This window comes from Oryzias melastigma, linkage group LG18, assembly GCF_002922805.2.
Source record: "Oryzias melastigma strain HK-1 linkage group LG18, ASM292280v2, whole genome shotgun sequence".
Taxonomy (NCBI): Eukaryota; Metazoa; Chordata; class Actinopteri; order Beloniformes; family Adrianichthyidae; genus Oryzias; species Oryzias melastigma.
In genome coordinates, this window is record NC_050529.1 from 20,428,358 (window position 1) to 20,447,716 (window position 19,359).

A 19,359-nucleotide genomic window follows, 5' to 3' on the forward strand; every position below is an offset into this window, starting at 1 on the left:
CTCTCATTTGATTTAATCTTGTTTTAATCACAGAAACTAATGAGAGACAGAGGCTGCATTATTCATTAAAAAAATAAGAAACTATCATTTTATTTTTAGAAACTTTAAAGCTAATGATGGTTAAGATGTGTGCTTTACATCCGCTTTCTGCATGACCCGATTAGTCGACTAATGAAATAATTGTTTTTGCCAGCCCTTGTGCGGATTTGTTTTGTGTGGTGTGTGGGAATTCAGCCCCTCCACTGCTTCTGGCTCCGCCTCCTGCAGAGCTGATTGAGGCTTCCACTCCACCAATTGCCAGCCTTGGAAGGAAATTCACAAGTTCCCATAAACCAGATCAAATATGGTCAATAACTGTCTGTAGAATTTGTATTGACAATGTTTAATTGCAGAGAAATAAGTGTAAGCGTGTCACAGCTCTCCTGAAAGCAGCTTCCTTTATCACTGGCAATTCAGCTCTATGACTTTCTTTGGAGTCTCCATAGAACCAAAACAAGTCGTTACATCTTTCCAGAACAGGTAATTTTCCCACAGTGCAGGCAGAACCAAGAGCCTCACAGGTGGAACAGAGTGGTTGTGAATGAACAGCTGCTGAGAGAAAGCACTGCTGGGAAAATAAAAGGAGGATAGAAATCCATCCATTGTTTCTTTTAGGACTTAATCTGCAAAACAGAACAAGTAGCTGTCCAAACCCAGACCAAAAGTATACATTTCTTCGTGAAGATGTCAAACAGTAAAATAATGGAACTTGGAGGCAGCTTTGTTGTAACTTTTACTAGATAAGTTTAGGGGTGTCACACCTTAGATTTGATCTACATTTAAAAAATAATTGTAATCCTTTGACAAACATTAAGATTTCTTCTTCGGAGTTATAATCAAATATAAATTTCTCTCAAAGTGATTTGTCTCTCTTTCTCTCACAAACAAACAGTTGGTCTGATTATCCTTTTGGTCACAGCTGATCCAGCCTACTGTGTGCTGTGCTGAAACATGCTGACGTGCTGCCGATCTGCTGAGATGTTGATTCGTTTCACGTTTAACTCTGTGGCAAAGCTTCTGGCCTTCTGGTAGAAGAACAGGGAGCGCTCCCGGTCTATGAGGAAGTTGTGGTAAATGGTGGCGAGGCGCGTGCACAGCTGCAGCTGGGACCTCTTGTTGCCCAGATCCATTGCTGCAGCCAGAGCCAGGTGGTAGTATCCAGCGGCATCGAATGGGTCCTGCTCAGAAATGACCCAAAGACAAGTCTGACTTTAGAGAAACATTCTTCGCATCCTCCCTCCTCTGTGTGTGTGTGGTTACCTTCAGGTGGTAGAATATGATGTCTCCAAGTGTCTGGTACACCCTGACATAGTACAGCGTTTCCTCGTCAAACTGCAGAGGACTTGGACAGAGCGCCAGTGCCTTCAGGTAGTAGTGTTCTGCTAGCTCAGACTGTTCCAGGTGTTGGTACACAAAGGCTAGCCGATGGTAGGCCACTCGCTCATTCAGACGCAGTCCTGCAGGCAAACCAGGTGCAAATCTGAGGCGTCGGGAAAGTTTTGCTATGTACACACTAGGTATGTGTGGCATGCTCAAGAATGCATGCTCAGCAAATTCTTGAATCAGCTGAATTCCAAGTGAATTCTTGAATGCACTTGGACTGTTGCACCCCAATACTAACACATGTACCTAAAGATGGTGTGAAATGTGAAAGCAGTGCAAATCTGGTGAATCTTGCTCCAGGCTTTTAGTTCCACGCCTCTATTCTGACATATGAAAGACTTGGTGATAGAAATCCAGCTGTAGACAAACAACAATTATTCATTTGTCCTTTATCATCAATTTACAAAAGGTTGCTACTTCCGTGTAATTAAAAGAGATGCATACCAAATCTGAGTCCCTGATTGGTCTAAGTTCAACTGGTTTACCTTTTCATTCACTTTCATTGATTTGTGTACGCAGAGTAGTAACGCATACACGTAGTAATGCATAAAGTAGGGCTGGGTATCGATTATAATTTCCAGAAACGATTTGATTCGATTCACAAGAACCTGGATCAATGTGATTCAGAATGCTTTCGACTCTTCAATTCAATTTTGAGTTTACACATTTATACAAATTTCTTTAGAAATACATTAATAATCTACTATGATTTGAATATATTTATATTAATCTGACACAGTTCACATACTGTAAAATGTATTAGTGTAATAATGAGATTGTTAATATCATACAGTGGTACATGGCTCTCCCTTCTGCTATCCTTGGCTTGTTTACATTTAAAGTGGGGCCATCTGGACCCCACAAGACAGTGCGCTGAACATTGATTTTTGAGTTTCACTAATGTCCATGGCAGACATAAAATCCTGTCCCCCTTTGTCCACATTTCTCATGGAAGGAATCACATATCAATATGTGGTTGGAGTCATCTGGACCCCAAAGAGAGCGGAAGAGCTAAAGGAGAAGCTCCAACAAAAATGTTCAGATTATTAACATTGTAAACATCGTTCTGCCTCTCCTGGAGTTTCAGTTTTCAGTTATAAGGGTGTTTGAATTCCCTTATATTTTGGAGTTTATGACTGATAAAGGCTTACCCGCACTGGCGCTGATGTCAACAGCAGTGTGGGCAAACTCCGCAGCCTCACTGTAGGACTTGAGAGCGAGCATGACTTCAGTCAGCTTGTTGCTCAGCCTCAGTCTGGACTGAGTGCTGCTGATCTTCACTGCAATGGGCAGAGCCCGGTCCTGTAGGGCGACGAGCACAGACACCTCTCTGCTTTAAAGACCCACTTTAATCATCTTTTGAGCAATAAAATCTTCAAAATACAGAACATTTCTAAAATGTCACTCAGAATATTATTTATTTCAGATTACGCTCTCTGTACTTTTGCTATAAATGTAACAAATTCAAGAAGAATAAAGAAAGTATCCGCCTTAGTCACAACTGCCCCTTATGGGAGAATATGGGCTGTCTTTGGCGGGAAAATGGTCAAAGCTGAACGCAGTTAGCCCACATGAAATTTCAAAATCCTAAAAATGTTCAAGCATATTCAAGCATGCGTAAGGGTGAAGTAGGTTAGATGCAAGTGTGTTGTACAGATTTTTCCTTATTTTTAACTCCCACAAACCCTGCACGATCCACAAGAAGTCTGTTGGTGCTGTTCATTTTTCCTTTTAGGTGTCCCCAACTTGCTGTGTTTTGATGTGCTAGTTGTTCTCATTAAATCACAGGTCCCCAACCCTCTGGACACGGAACCAGTACCAAGTTAGGGTATCAGCCGGGTCTGCAGACTGGTCCGGGACGCGTCCTGAGGGTTGGGGACCCCTGATTGCCGTATGCATTTTTTCCGTCTGTGGCCCAGTACCAAGTGGCCCTCATACTGGTACTGGTTAGCGGCCCAGAGATTGATTTGATGGGGCAAAAAAACAACAAGTTGGGGACACACAGAATGTCAAAAAGTGATGCAGAAGGGGCCCAAACCATACGTCCATATATGACGAGATGGGCGTGAGAATGGTTTTGTACATCGTAAGTCAGTGTAAATTACAAATACTTCACAATACTCTTACCACGTGCACACCAATGGTACATTCCATTTCCATGAGTCTAAAGGGAACTGTAAGACACACCCGTGCTTCCCTTAAAGTGGAGGATTGTCTACGACCCTCCACAGGCCAAGATAACCTGAAAACCCACAGCACCCATACGGACACATGTAACTAAGGCATTTGTTTTTACTCTGTAGAAGGTGACGGCCTTCTCGTAGTCCTGACAGCTGTCCCAGAAGATGTCTCCTGCAGCTTCCAGAAGATTCAGGATGAAGCCGGTGTCTCCGGTGCTCAGAGCCACATCCTGGGCTGCCTAAAAAACCACAAGACCACAAATTCAGAGTTTTTAGATCAAACATCCTTCAACATTTTTTGATCTATTTTGATCTATTTTCAAAGCCTGTCGTATTTCAGGACGGTTTCTGCAGAACGGCAGGAGTTCATTAGAGTTGTTTGGGAGATGATTTTGCAAATAAATCCATGTACATTTTCATTTCCCTCATCTGAGCTGGAATCTGGATCATAACTCTACGGCTGGATAGCTCAAATGTTGCTCCCCAATTTTGTTGCACCGGTAATGTTAGGTTGGGGCTGTTAGGGGCTTTAAGCTAGCAAGGAAGAGTGTAAACATAGGGATGATGGGAAATGGATGAAAGTTAACTCCCTGCCAACAGTTCCACAAACAACTAAGAGGTTATTTTTGATTAACTTTTCCAGCTCTGCAGAAACTATGTCCAGTCACCAAGGCCAAGTGGGCTCTAGACGGTTTAAAAGTGGACAGCTCACTACAGTGGAGATCGCTAGCATTCTACAGAGGAGCTTGGTAATTTGATACAAAGGAGCTCGCTATAACAGAGCTTGCTAGCTTAATACAGTGAAGTTTGCTAGGTTGCTACAACGGAGCTCGCTAGCTCACAACAGAGGAGCTAGCTAGCTCTCTATAGCGGAGCTTGCTAGCTCAATACAGTGAAATTCACTAGCATGCTACGCTGTCCAGGGGGCGACTGACTAGCGTAGTGAGTCAACACAATGAGTTGCCCACTGAAGCCAATGTGGGCAAATACAGTTGCGGCCACCACAGAAACTGCGGACAAGCCCACATGCTCTGGCCACTTTTAAACCATATGAGACCCACTTGACTTTGTTGGCTGGGAGGTTTTTTAAGTTTTGGCTAAAAACGGCATAATCATTATGTAAAGTGTAACCAAACCCTAAATCAACTTATTTTGTCTGTTGACCTCTATAAATGGGGCTTTAAAAAGCTGTCTGTTGGTCATTGCCAATTTTTTGAAATAAACTTCTTTAATTCTCGAAAATTTAGTCAAAAAATGTCTGTGTACTGCCCCCTACAGGTTGAATAAATGTAATACATTTGAATATGTGAAGGTAAACATACTTTTTTATTATTGAAATACAATACATTAAGCACAAGGGACGATCTAAGAAAATGATCCTAATATTAGGAATGAGCGTCCAGTAACCATTGGACGCAACAATGATGTATTAAGGTTACTAAGTCCAAGTCTCTTCTCTGCATTTTAATGGTGCTATAGCAATGCAGATGACCTGAACGTAGATGTCCACCAGCTCGGTTTGGCCGAGTAGGTGGTGGATCTTCCCCGCTTTCAGCCAGCCGTACGCTTCTTTCTCCTTCCAGCCCAGGTCGATGAAGATCATGAGACTGCTTTTCGTGTAGTCCAGAGCGGCCCGGTACGCCCTAAAAACAAGCAGACGTTTTCAGGGGAAACTAAGAACACCTTTTCTTAATATAGATCAGCTTCCATCATTATTTTGTTCTATTTCTACAAACTGCAGCTTTCCTCAAGATGAGAACATGCACACACCTGTCTGTGCCCAGAGCCAGGTACAACTGGCTGATTGCTTCCAGTGCGTTTCCCTCCTCGGCTCTGTTTCCAGAGCATCTCAGCAGCTGGATCAGGTGCCGGTTGTAGATGATGCACTGGGTCTGGTCTGGACTCTCATGTTCGTACAGATGACACAGGTGTCTGGTTGCCCTGAGCTGATCTGAACAAAGATAAAGAGATGAAAATAGAGGACAGCAAGGGCGCTGCAGTCGTGAAGTCAGATGCTCACAATCTGCCAGTTTGGCTTTCATGGCCAGCAGCAGAGCCCACTCGTAGCATCCTTTCCCAAACTCCACCTGCCGCTGCTCCACGTAGTGCTGTCCGAGCTCTAGCAGCACGGCGATGAAGTTCGCCTCGTGGTTCTCCTCACTGAGCTCCGAGAAGAGCTGAAGCGCCTCAGTCAGCTTCCTCTGCGCTAACCCTTTAGCGCCCGCCTTCAGGAACAGCAGGCCTTTGTGAAGATGAAGAAATGCAGAGTGTGATCCGAGTTCACAGCAGTATTCCAACCCTGAGGTCACGGAGTCTCACCCAGATTAGCCTGAGCCACGGCCCAGTTTGGCATGTCTTCGTACTCCCTGCAGACGTCCACGGCGGCCTGGTAGCTCTCTGCGGCGCTGCGGTGGTCGCCCATGCAGCGGAGTGCCACACCGCGCATGTTCAAGACCACTCCTTTTAAGACAGATGTGCTCTTAAAGTTAGAGAACAAGCTAAAAAGCATTGAGGGTATTTCTAAAAGACTTGAGACAGCCCTTATTTCAAAGGAGTGACCAGGTGGCCTTGATCAACAGTTCTCCAGCTTTTTGTAAAATTTTCTGCTACATCTTATAAGGAAGTTGCCTTTTTATATCCTGGGCATCAAGATCCAACCCCAGTCCAGTTTTCTAGCTCTATCTGCACTTCTTCTTGCTGATTGACTGAAAATACCTGGTCCAGTTAATCAGAATGAGGAGACGCCTCAGTCAGCCAATAAGCATAGAGAACTGGAAACCAGGGAGGGTGGTAACCCTTTAATACTGGGGCTTTAACTTCAGTGTTCATGGTATTTGAATTACCGTCACCCTTTGATCAATTACGTATTTCACCCTAAGGAGTTTTGCGCTGATCTTTGCGGTAGTAAAGTGCTCACAAATTCAAGGTAAATCTGCAGATTCTGATGTGGTGAAAAGCAGTTTTGCAGCGATATGAAACAGTGTCAGAGTTTGCACTGTAAATTTGCTGCTGAAATCTCGCCCTGGGACTTCAGATTGCCTAAATTCGCGTCTGTGCCATTGACTTTACATTGAAACTGACCGCCTCCGCCACATGACTCTCATTTGGTGTGAATGTTTCTTTACAAGTCAGTTGTTTAAAAGTGGATTCACCACCCTCCCCGTTTTCTATCTCTACCCGACTGATTACCTGGACCAGGTGTGTTCAAACATCCACTCTCTATGAAAAGTCTTTGTAAACGCTCATATATGTGCGTTTCAGGATTCTGCATTTAACACTCTTGAGTTCTCGTGTCGCTACTCATGTTTTAAGACGATTTTGGGCTCTACAAACAAAACGTGTGTTCATTGAATGAGCAAAGTTGAGCATGGTCAAACTTTGACCAATCAGGGACTCAGATTCGGTAGTGATGTATGGATGGTGTCCCCTGTAATTCACATGATCAATTCAAAAACGGATCATGGAGAGAGAAATTAATATTAGCTAATTTTGCCCAGCCAGTATTATGACACTAAGTCTTTATATATTGGAATAAAGCTGTGAACGAAAAAGCCTAGAGCGAGATTCACGAGATGTACACTGTTGTTGACACTAAGAATCTTTCAGCTGTAGGTGGCAGACATGCGGTAGAAAACAATATAGAAGCCACTCCCCACTTGACCAGTGTGAACCACATGTTAACCCTTGTGTTCTCTTATGGGGTCCAGATGACCCCACCCTTACATTGAGGTGTTAGCCCTTCCATGACAAAAAGTGGACAAGACTCCATGTCTGTCATTGGACACCAGTAAAGATCAACAATCATTGAAATAAAAGTTCAGCCCACTGTCTTGTGATGTCCAGATGACCCCACTTTTAATGTAAACAAGCCTAAGAGAGCGGAAGGGTTAAGTGTGCAATCAAGAATGTGTGCTTTCTTGAGCGAGCGTCACATAGCCAATGAGAAAGTAGCATTATAGGTTCAATGTGAGGAGACATAAGGGTGACACTTTAGATGAGGTGCTGCAAAAAGACTCACTATAATGTTGACAAAAGTAGTTAATACATTTGTTAAGCTTGTAAGCAATTGATTAATAGACAGTGGTCTCCCTTTAGATGTGAGTGAGTCTTACTAAGTATGTCAACACACTTTATTTGGCTTATTTTGCTAATAAATGTCTTACTAACACCTTATAAACACATTAATAGTGTGTTTATTAAAGCTTATTAAGGAATCTTATTATAAACAGAAGCAGGTACTGACCTTGTTGAGGGGATTTGCAGTCTTCAGACGTGGACGCTAAGAACAGGTTCAGGATGTCTAGAGCAATAGAGGGCTGATGGTTCTCAATGTGAAGCCACGCCAGCCAGATGAGGGCGCTGTTCCTGTCTGACACTGAGACTTCCTTTGAGGACCACTTGCTTTTGATGAGAGAATGCATACGGTGGATCGCGTGGTCAATCATTTTGTACTTGTAGAACAGTTGGCAGAGAGACAGGGTGAGTTGATGGCTCAGAGCACGGTGATGAAGACCCGCTCCTTCTTCTTCCTGGACCTCAATGAAAGCAAGCGAGCGGTATAAATACGGAGCCAGCCGAGGTGGAACAGACGCCTCCCCATCTGTTGTCAGAACCAACATCATGCTGCCGAGGCGGTCCGACAGAGAGGCAGAGGGCTGTAGAGACGCTCTCCTGGCAGAGCTGGTGCTGAGGTGGAGAAGGTGGAATTTTCTGTACAGCTCTCCTAAAACCAGGTATCCATGACTAGGAGAAACGTCTTCTTTTCTCTGAGCTTCATCCCAAACAACAAGAAGCCTTTCCAAGTAAGGAATCACCTGATTCCCCTCTCCTTTGATCCAGTGGTGCTTCGCCAGCAGATAACAAGCGCGAGCCTCCGCCCTTCTGTTGTGAGCGAGAACCGCTTTCTTTAGCATATATTTCAGAACCATGTTGTCCTCTAAGCTTTTCAAGCAATCAGGGACTCCCAGCAGGAAGGCACTGAGGCGCTCAGCGACCCCAAAGAAGCTGTCTCTGTTTTTCTGCAGGAGATAAATGGTGGCCAGGTTAGAGTAGATGCTGGCCAGCAGCCGGAGGTCCGTGAAGGTTTCTCTCGGGATACCAAGAGACTCCTCGAAGTAAACGCGTGCTTGGCTGAACTTCAACTTGCCGGCACAGAACTTGCCTAGCAGGAAACACAAACGCGTTTGCATCCAGTAGAGGCGTCTCTTCCTGGCCGTTTCCCTGGCAACACCCAGGAAGGAAATAAGCTCGTCGTCGTCTGCGTGACCTTCAAAGAAGGTGGAGCTAAGATTCTCAGAACTCAGACCATACAAAACAGCAAACTCCTCTTTGAAATCTTGTCCATCCAAAAAGGAAAAGAAGGGACTGAAGTTCTCGATAAAGTTTTCTCCATCGACAACTGGTAGAACCGTAAAGCAGGGCAGGCGTGCTGTCTGCTTAGTGTCTTCTAGAACTTCATTCTCGATTACTGAAGAAGCTAAAGAGGAATATTTCTCTGGAGCTAGAATCCTCCGGATATATTTCCTGAGTTTTTTTGGTGAAGGTTTAGTGTCTGGAGCTAAAAAAAGAAGGAGTAGAAATTTAAACTGACATTAGAGGACAGATAATCTGACGGACCAATAAAGAAAAAAGTCAAGAGATGTCAAGTACTTACATCTTGTTTTGTTTTCAGAGTCTTGGTAATGGATAGTATCTGAAAAAAGAACAAAAAAGAATATAATTTAAAGAAAAATAAGACCCTGAAACAGAATTTAACTACAATCTATTTCTCTTGTGCTGAACGTAATACAATGTTGTCATTTCATGAATCTTGAAATGTTCATCTGATGTTGTTGCTGTCTGAATTTTTGATGCGTTCTCACTCCCAAATGGGATTATGGTTTGGGCCCCTTCCACGTCACCTTTGGATGTTTTGAGTGTCCCCAACTCATCCATTTTTGACGTGCTAGCTGTTCCCATTAAACCACGAGTCCCCAACATTTTGGCCACAAACCAGTACTAGTCGGAGGGTCGCTTTGTACCGGGCCACATACAGGGAAAAAAATAATCAGGGGTTCCCAACTCATGGAACGCAAACCACTATCAGCACCCTAGCCTGGTACCTGTTCTGCATCTGTTACCGCATCTCAAGGGTTGACGACTTCTGATTTAATGGGAACAGACAGCATGTCAAAAAATGATGAGTCAGGGACACCCTAAACGTCAAAAAGGGATGCGGACACGTCTCTATAGGACCAGTTGGGAGTGAGAATGTCACTGACTGAATTTCACTGCAAATTGAAACCATCACCACTTAGTCTGTGATGGGATAAAAGCCTGACTCCAATAGATGCTGCCATATTTTTGGAAATAAATATGCGCATCCATCTTTGGAAGTATTTCTATGTTTGTTTTCATGGGTGAAACTCACTGCTGAGACCGGTTCTTGGTCGTCTTCATGAAATGGGTGCCACTCACAAGGAGTGAAGAAGAATCTTACTTTTGGGTAGCTGAAGAGTTCACAAAAATAACTCGTAATAAATGATCATATATATGGATATACTTTACTCTGAAATGCTTAAAGGGCCCATAAGAGGATTTTCTCCCACGAAAATAAACAACATTCAAACTTTTTCAAAGATGAATTCACCTACCATATATCTACCCTTAGTTGCCCCAGCCATCGCTACACTGGTTCAAAACACAAAAACATTCTGCGTCTCCACGACTGTCCTGACCGGGGTGGGTGTTGGGGGAGTCTTAAAGGAGCCCCGCGTCTAAAGTAACAAACACCTGTTTGAGCAAGAATTTAATGAAGATAGGACACAACTGGACTCTACGAGCTGTGTGACGTATTTCCAGTTTCAAATTAGACCGCTCGTTTGCCTCAAGTAGTGGCTATCTATATGCATTGACTTAGCAAATCTCTGTGTACTATCCCTGGTATTGTCTAATTTTTGTTAGTTTTATCATTATGGGTATACACAATAGCATCCAAAAAGGCAAAGTTTGCCTTCCCGGTAGCATCGCCTCACCAGTGTTGAGACGTCTTAGGAGAGGTAATCATGTCTCAGACTGCTTCAACATTTAATAGTAAAAGTATTGAATGTCAAAAGCACTTAATCCAGGAGAAGTTGCTTTTTGTAAAGAAAGTAAAGTCATTTTCCCTGAAATGTTGAAGAAGATACCTGACCATCATGTCAAACATAGCAGGAATCCGTCTCTGTGTATTAGATTAGTTATTTCTGGGGGGAATTTCAATAATAGTAACAAAATTAGTAAAAAAAAAAATTTAAATAAAGGGTTGCGATCTAGAAATAAATATGACTTCTTACCTAGTTTGTAGTTTTGACCGACATCATTCAGAGATTTTCTCTTTAACTCATCAATTGATTCTTTGATGATTTCTTCCTCTTTCTGAGTGTTGAACATCCATTCCTTTGAGTCCAAGAACACGTCTTCTGAGCTACAATGGAGGTGAACACAAAACAAAGATGTTCAGGACTTTTTTTTTTTTAAAAAAACAATGAAATTCCACTCTGCAATATTCTTACTCTGAGGTTTCAGAGGAAACTTCCACAAAGCTCGTCTTCACAAGACCAACTTCTCCGGTGGCCTCCTTTTTCCCGGTGAACCAGTCAAAACATGAAACTAGAAGTCCCATGATGATAATGACGTCGCCAGGCGCCACGCTCAGCTCATCCGGACACTCAGCGTCGTGCATCTGTGTGGCCACACACTTCCCTCTGGCTGAGGAGGTTAAACAACAGCACGTTTCTCAGCATTTATGCAAGGGCGGATTCTCACTGTGAAACAGTAACAAGTATGTCTTTCATTCATGCAGAAGTGCGTTCATTTTTGTTCTTCCAGATAAAGTTGTTAATTTTCACAGTTTCACAAAGTTTTGTTCCACAAATTGATGATGAGTTGGGGTCTAGGGGTGATGAAAGTCCATCTTTCATCAACCAATGGGACTTTCCATTTGGTTGAGTGTCGTTGACCTTTAAAGACCCGCTCCGATCATCTTTGGATCTATTGCAAAAGTGTTCTCACTGCTCTTTTTATTATGATTATGCTTAAAAATCTGTGTCGTTTTCTAGGTGGTAGTTTCTGCACAGTCGCAGGAGTTTTTTCAGAAATTTGGTTCTGAATTGTGGGCAAGACCGTTAGACCCCGCCCCCCTTCACATTACTCGTCTGTTTACACCAGAGGTTTTAAACTCAACTACACAATTGGCCAAAATCCAAAACACACCTTAGGTCGCAGAATAAACATTTATTGAGCATTTTAAAACTAACTCACTAAAAACTAGATAGCATTACCTGCAATAATGCTATTGTGAATGCTGTAAGCTGAATTTGGCTCCTGAAGATGCTGAAATTGATAGTTAAAAACAGTGAAGCTGATAACACTGAAGCTGATAGCTGATAACGCAGAAGCTAATAGCTAAAAACACTGAAGCTGATTGCTAAAAAAAATGCTGAAGCAAATAGCGAGATAAAATATTAGCTAAATGCCAAATTAGCCTAAAAAAACAAAAAAAAATCAGGTCAGCCAAAACACCTAGCATGTAGCTGAAAAAATAGCTAAATGTCAAAATAGCCTAAAAAATTGGAAAAAAAGGCGTGAATTAGTTCAAAACAGCTGGTGTGTAAATATGAACCTAACTCCAACACAGCCTAAAAAACTTTAAAAAAAATAAAACCTAAATTAGCCAAAACAACTAGCATATAGCTGAAATATTAGCTAAAAACTAAAATAACCTAAATAATCTTAGTAAATGCCAAAATAGTCCAAAAAGCTAGCAGAATGCCAATTTGTAAAACTTCAAAATCTTAAATTTTGAGCGTAATTGTGAATAATAAAAAGGCAGAAATATTATTTCAGAATAAACCAACTTAAACCTTAAATAACTTTCAATATTTTGCTCTCCATAAAAATATATTTTGTCAAAATTATACAAGTTAAAAATAAGATCCATATAACATTGGGCCATTAATACCATTAAAATGAAATGATCTGGAGGGCCGGATAGAATTTCCCAGAGGACCGGATCCGGCCCCCGGGCCTTGACTTTGACACATGTGGTTTACAAAAGCACAATTTACTTTAGAGTGAGTCTTTAACATCTGGTATAAAATGACTATGAAAACCTAGCAGCAACTAAAATATTAATTAACTGATAAACTTACCAAACTGCAAAGGAAAGTCACAGGCAGGTTTCCCATCACCGACCAGAATACTTTCTCCACAGGATTTGAGAAACCATCTGCATTTAAACAGAATATTGACACTGAAGCATCAGACTGATTTCCTGTCACTTCATGTTCTCAGAAGAGAGAGAGAGAGTCTTCATTAATCAGATTAACTCAAGCCTCGGGGTGGCTGAGACTCACTGATGGAAAGGGATGACTGGCTCCAGAGCCGGTTTGGGCGCTGTGCCCCGAGCTCCATCGGCCAGACAGAGGACGGTCCATCCTGAGCCGAGGAAGGGCGGCTCAAACTGGGCGATGTCTCCCTGTTCCAGGTACAGGTCTGCACCAGAGGTGGAGCTGTCAAACATCTGGCTGACGCTGCAACTCCCGAACAGAGAACCTGAGGACAGAAACGGGGGAGACATGAAGAGGCGTTGTGTTGTTTTCTACTCAGTGCAACTTCACAATCGGTGGGACTATTTCTGTACTTCTTAAATTTTTGATCTAAAATATAACCGCCACCACATGATGGAGAAGCATCGGGAGAATCTTAAAGATTTAATGCCTCCACCGGATTTTCTTGAAAATCGTTGGCGTGGTCATACATGTACACTATGGCAGTCAGGCGTCCATCAGGTGTTCAGAACGGCTCGGTTTTTCTGTACCGGCCAGGGTCACTTGATCTGGACAGCTGCCGTCCGGAGACATTTGTTTTTATTCCATGCTCTTTCCACAGGTGTACCCCAGGGCTCATTCTTTGAGTTCCTTCTTTTTGCTTTATATAAAAATCCTACATGACTAACTTAAGTAGTCACAGACTTACATAACTACTCGAGAACGTGAGAGTTTAGAACACGGAATCCTGAAATACATGCATATATATGCAAGTTTCCATTGAGTTTTTGTTGGAAGTGGTCGCTTGAACCTTCACTCCAAAGGGTGGTGTGAACGTAGCTTGAACTCAGATTTATTTATGCTGCAACCCCAGTAACAGTATCTGAGTGTCCCAAAAATAGTCCAGTGTGAATGAAGAAATGAGGCTTTCATCTGAATTTAACCAAAAACCAATCAGTACTGGTTTCTCCAAAATAAGAAAATATTTAGGGCGTATTCAGACTGTAAAAGTCCGTCAGTACAGACTGAATCTGCCTTATTTGGTCTAGACTGAATCCTGAATCTTGCGTTTGGTCTGTATTCAGAGTTCTGGTTAAAGTTTGTACCAGACCAAAGCTTGTAAAGAAAACCACGTGACTATTCAGTCATTGGCCAGGAATTATGAGGGCGGGGAAAAGCAACGAGAGACAGAGCATTGGCAGTCTTTTGAAATCCTGCTTGATCAGTTGGTGAGTGTTTATTTCAGTCCCTTCAAAATAAAAGTCTATTGCTTTAGGCTCATTCTTCTATCAAGAAAAAGTTATATCGCGATAAATATTATTATCGTTTTTATCCCACAGCCCTACAGCAACTCTATGAAGCTGTCTTTATCTTCAAGCTGAGGACGTTTTTAATATCCACCAAACAGGTTTCTGATGACACTATTTACACTTATTTTATTTTTTTTATTTTTAACAGCTTTTTGTCTCAAGTAGTCTTAACTTCTTTCTTAAGCTTTTCGTTTTAAGTCTTTTGTAACTTTTTTTTTTAATGTGGTAGAAAATAGTCATTATTAAGGGCATCATCTCAGACTCTACATACCTCACCTGGCATCTTAATGTTACATTTCATGACAATGTAAGTATAGTTTGTTAAAGAGGTATGAAAGGAAAAAGCCATAAAGACAACATTCAGACATCTGAAGTCTCCAATCACCTTCTTGCATCAAGATCCCTTTGTAGAGGAGATTAAGAGTTTCCTCTTGAATAGAAACCTCAATAGCAACATCCTCCTCCAAAGAACTGAGCCAGACTTTTTCATCCAACAACAAATCCTCCAAACAGTGACCCAGGAGACCTGGAAGAGAAAAGCACGAGCACTTGTGGGGAGGAAAGTTGATGTTGGGGAAAATTTAGGGCCAGAAAAACAATATATAGTTAAAATAAAATAAAAGACTTAAATAATATATATTTAAAAATGTACAGTTCATTTCTACTCTTGGGTTTTATCACCACATTAATTTCTAGAATAATAAGAAAGTCGTTCAATACAACAGTTTTCATTCACCTGTTTAGAATTATTTATCTTTGAGTCCTGTTGGGGTTACATGAAAAGATATTTTAATTAAATGGACTCCAATTTGATTTTCAATGTGGAAATATAGATATACACATTTCATTTCTTTTCAGGTGTTCTTTCTTTGGGCCCTTTGCATTTTGCTGATCGTGCTGTTTGTGCATTGACAGAATTGTTGGATCTTACGGCTGTGAAAATCCATACCTGTGGTGTAATATGTGGTGAATTTCCATATTTCCTTGAATGTTTTGAATGTCACACAAATGGATTTTTCTTCACTGTTGATTGAGACCAGTTGAGCTGACAGTTCCTAAAAAAGAAAAGAGATTAAATCAGTGTTCAGTTTGTCCCTTATGCAAGAGGAAAACTGCAAAAAAGGTAGAAAATAAAGTGAAAGAACCAAAAAATCTTGAACATTTAATAAGATATGAGTGTGGTTAGGAAGGTAAAACTATCAGTTAAAAGTGTGTGGCGTAGTAGAACACTGTGGGCTAACAAAACACTTCTTTATAGTAAAAAAATGGAAGAAAATTGCAAAACATAATAGCCATCAATTTTTGCTATTTTTTCTGCCGGATTTTTTTCATCTTATAATATGACATAAAATAAACCTTTCTAAATTTTTAAATTCTGACATTTTTACTTATTTTTAATAAAGTTTTACTTTTTTTTTTACTGTAAAGCTTTCAGGAGTCATCAGGCTGAGCTCAGTTACTGGATTATTCCTCCTAACGACTACATTTTTAAAATTGTCCATCCATCCATCCATCCATTTTCTTGACCGCTTCTTCCCGTTCGGGGTCGCGGGGGTGCCGGAGCCTATCCCGGCCACTGATGGGCGATTTTTAAAATTGTTTTTAATTTAAAGACTAACAAAACTGACAGACTACAAACTCTAATGTGTTAATTTAGTATTGTTTTAGTGTGCTAACAAATTCTGGTAAAAGAGTCACTAAACAACAGAAAAGAACAGAGAAGTTCTTAGATTTTTAAACCAACTCATGACAGTTTGATTTAAAAGTTCCGAAGTAAAGCAGCAGCTGTTAATATTGTAGAGGCTCCACAGAGAGCGGCATTCAGCTTTCCTTCGTTTTAGAAACTGAAGTGAACGTTTTCACGATGCACACCACAAACAGGCTGTTGACTCCGGCACAGTCCGCCTCCAGGAGGCGCAGTTTCTCTCTAAGCAGTTCCTGTGACTCCTCATCTGCAGCCAGACGGTCCGGACCTCGGACCACATCCAGCAGGACGGGCAGAACTGAAAAGGAGACACACAATCATTTGTGATAATAGCATTTACAATCTCAAATCTGCACAATTACATACAAAATATGTTCATTTTTATGCTTATCTTAGGGGGTTTATCCCCAAAATGTGACTTATTATGGACAAACTATTGAATACAGATTTTTTTTTATTAATTGTTTAATCAGGAAAGTCCTATCTTTTATTTATTTATTTATTTATTTTTAAGGACTCCTGGTTAAACTTCCTAGAAAAAAATACTTATTTGACTAACGCTGATCATGAAAGCAATTGAAAACAAGTCAAAAATGTGTTCCTCACTGACAGACTGTATTTAAATAGGGAAAAAAAATCTACCAATGGCGTAAAAAAATGGTCTTATTTACAGAAACATATTCAGTTTCCCAAACAAAGATTATTTTGCACTACAAAAACATTTATAATTAGATTATTTTTCTTGAAAAACCGAAAATAAGACATTTTTTCTTGAAACAAAAAAGGGTCTTTTTACTTTCTTAAGATTGTGTTTTTGTAATACAAGTTTAGAATTAAAGTTCTAGTTCTTATTCACTCGTTCCGCTCTAGCAGTGATTAAAAAACAACCAGTTCTTGAGCTTCAAATAAACTTAAAAACAAAAGTTAGAGTTAGAGCTTAATGAGTGACTGCAGAGAAACTTCTGGGTTCAAGGTGTAAAGCACATTAAATCCTCTAAGGTCACTTCAGTCAGAAGTCTAATCTTTTCTCACATCAACTGTTTTTTATGTGAATAATTCAAGTTCTAGATGATGTGTTGTTATTATTTTTTTTTTTTATTGTTAACGTAATAATTCCAGTAGATTCTGATGGAGAAAAGCAGCGCGATGAGTTATTCTGCCCCCTCATGTTCCAAACAGGGAGTACCTACTGATTTAAAAAAAAACTGAAGTCCCATAGACTCCTATAGGGAAATAAACAGCTATTACTCAGTTTTTATATGTGTCAGAATAACCTTTTTTTTTGTTCTGAAACATTTTGTTCCTCATTTTGCTTTCATATTTTTTCTTTATCACAAGTTATCAGATCTCTGTGTACTCCTCTGTTCACCAGCGGGAGCCATGTCCAGAGTACTGACTGCACTACATCTCCCAGCAACCCCAGCGCACAGTTCCTGGATGTCGCTCAGCTGTCTCTCATTTGCTAATCACCCACAAGACACTTAAGCAGTGAGCATCACTCAGTGTGAAGTATTGTTTGTGCCACCATGCCTGCATTACTGAGCGTTTCTATTTGGACCTGATCTTCTGTTTTCTGACCCTGCTTCATCTGATTGCTTGCCGCCTGCCCCGACCCTTCGCCTAGACTCCGACATTATCCCTTGCATGTGATTGACCTCTGCCTGTCTGACCCTGATTTAGCTTTGCGGATTTTTAGCTGTGCTTATTTCCTGTCTAAATGAAATGAACCTGCTGCATGCGGAACCAGTTGTCTTCCCATTTGAGAAACCTCAATAAAAGTATGTAGAATACAAATATTAGAAATACAAGTGGATTTCCAACAAGCTCATTCCCAAATTACAAGTGATTTCCATAGAAACGATGATACAGACCAATTTGAACTAATCATATGTTGTATGGTACCAACATGATGATGTCCGTATTGCAAAAAAACTAAAAATTGACTTTACATTGACATTGGAACCAGAATTAAGTTGTTTTCTACGGATGATGTCATACATATCCACCCACGTGTGTATTTGCATGTTTTGATTGGTGTGTGGGTTTTTGTGTGACAGGGAGTTGTGTTTTTTTTTTATTTCACTGACAAAAACAGCCGGAAATGTTATGAGCTATGACTCTATGTTTGAAGCCAAAACAAGCTCTGACCAGGAAGTGGAAAACCGGTTGGTCCAATGAAGAGAAGGATACCAGGAAACCAAATTCTGCTAGTTTAGACACTGAACAAGAGCAGTTTGTTTGATAAAGAACGGTCTTCTGTCCATAAAACGAGGAAAGAAGGAGGGCTTCAGTTCACAAAGCTCCACTAGAAACCAGGAGATGTTTGGTCAAACTGTTCATAATCGTGTTTGGATAAACTAAAGATATCTAAAAACAATGTTGGACGATGTGTTTTGTTTAGCAGCTTCAGGACCAGAGAATATACACAAACATCAATAGACATCTATTTTTATCTGCATCTGATCTTCATGCACGTTCATCTCAGCACAAACATGATCACCTGTTGGGAAATTGTCCTCGCCTGCTGACAGACTCCTCTTCAGTGAATCTTTGGAAAAAGCTCGAGCTGTAAAAACAAGAAACTTTAAATAGACACAAAGCTGAAGTACAATCAATGGGTGTCTTTAGAAACATCATAACGACTAACAGACTTTCACATTTGTGTTTCTTCATTTTTCTTCTTGATCAGTCTAGAAAACAGGATCATAAAAGCATGGAGGTGGAAGCATTATAATTAGGGTTGCTTTACCACAAAAGGGCATCTTGAACGAATAAAATAGCCTAAATCATAGAGTCCAGATTTTAGGACACCAGAGAGCAATTCTTTGAAAGATGCTGATGAAGCACCTGCACTTTATGGCGGAGCATGACTCGGTTCTGTCAGGAAAAATGGGCTTTTGGAAAAAGCTTAAGAAGTAACGCATAATAGGTAAAAAACAGATTATAAAAGAAAAACATAATCCTTTGGAACTGAAAGTTCGGCTCTGACCCGTGAAGGTTCGGTTTCCGGTGCCGCTCTGCCTGCGCCGCCCCGCCTGCCCGTCCATGGACTCCTCTCTCCGGTTCCGATCCCCGCTCGGGTCTCGGTACCACCTGGTTGACATGTCCACCTCCTCCTCACCGCAGTGTCACAGCTCGCTCGTGACCACAGAGTGAACTAGTGGCGCGCGCGCTCAGCCAGCCGTTCCGTTCCAGCGCGTGGCCGCCTCCCCTTTCACAATAAAAATTAAAACTGAACTAATTTTTCACAACCAAAACATACGATTTATTTGAGAATAAAAAAAATAATGTTCACATTTTCAAACAATATTTCCAAACGTAGATTTAAGCATCGGAAGAGTCTTTCCAATGATGATAAACTGTTATCGCTCGGAAGCCTCTTCCTCCCATCAAACGTGGATTTTATGCATATAGTTGTTTATTTAAAATCTTTTAATTTGTTACTAACTTACCTC

General features: G+C 41.1%; 1 protein-coding gene across 1 annotated transcript; it reads right to left on the reverse strand.

Moving 5' to 3' along the window:
- Positions 1-754: 754 nt before the first annotated feature.
- LOC112156507 (SH3 domain and tetratricopeptide repeat-containing protein 1) lies at positions 755-19,134 on the reverse strand. Its single transcript, XM_024288822.2, has 19 exons — positions 18,894-19,134; positions 18,405-18,470; positions 16,072-16,202; positions 15,149-15,254; positions 14,585-14,725; positions 12,977-13,175; positions 12,773-12,849; positions 11,135-11,330; positions 10,916-11,046; positions 9,256-9,294; positions 7,846-9,159; positions 5,922-6,062; positions 5,623-5,844; positions 5,373-5,553; positions 5,095-5,245; positions 3,719-3,841; positions 2,574-2,724; positions 1,300-1,496; positions 755-1,217 (listed from the first exon to the last, which is right to left on the reverse strand). The coding sequence occupies exons 1-19, from the start codon at positions 19,006-19,008 to the stop codon at positions 969-971; spliced, it is 3,930 nt and encodes a 1,309-aa protein (XP_024144590.1). The 5' UTR covers positions 19,009-19,134; the 3' UTR covers positions 755-968.
- Between the last annotated feature and the right edge of the window lie 225 nt (positions 19,135-19,359).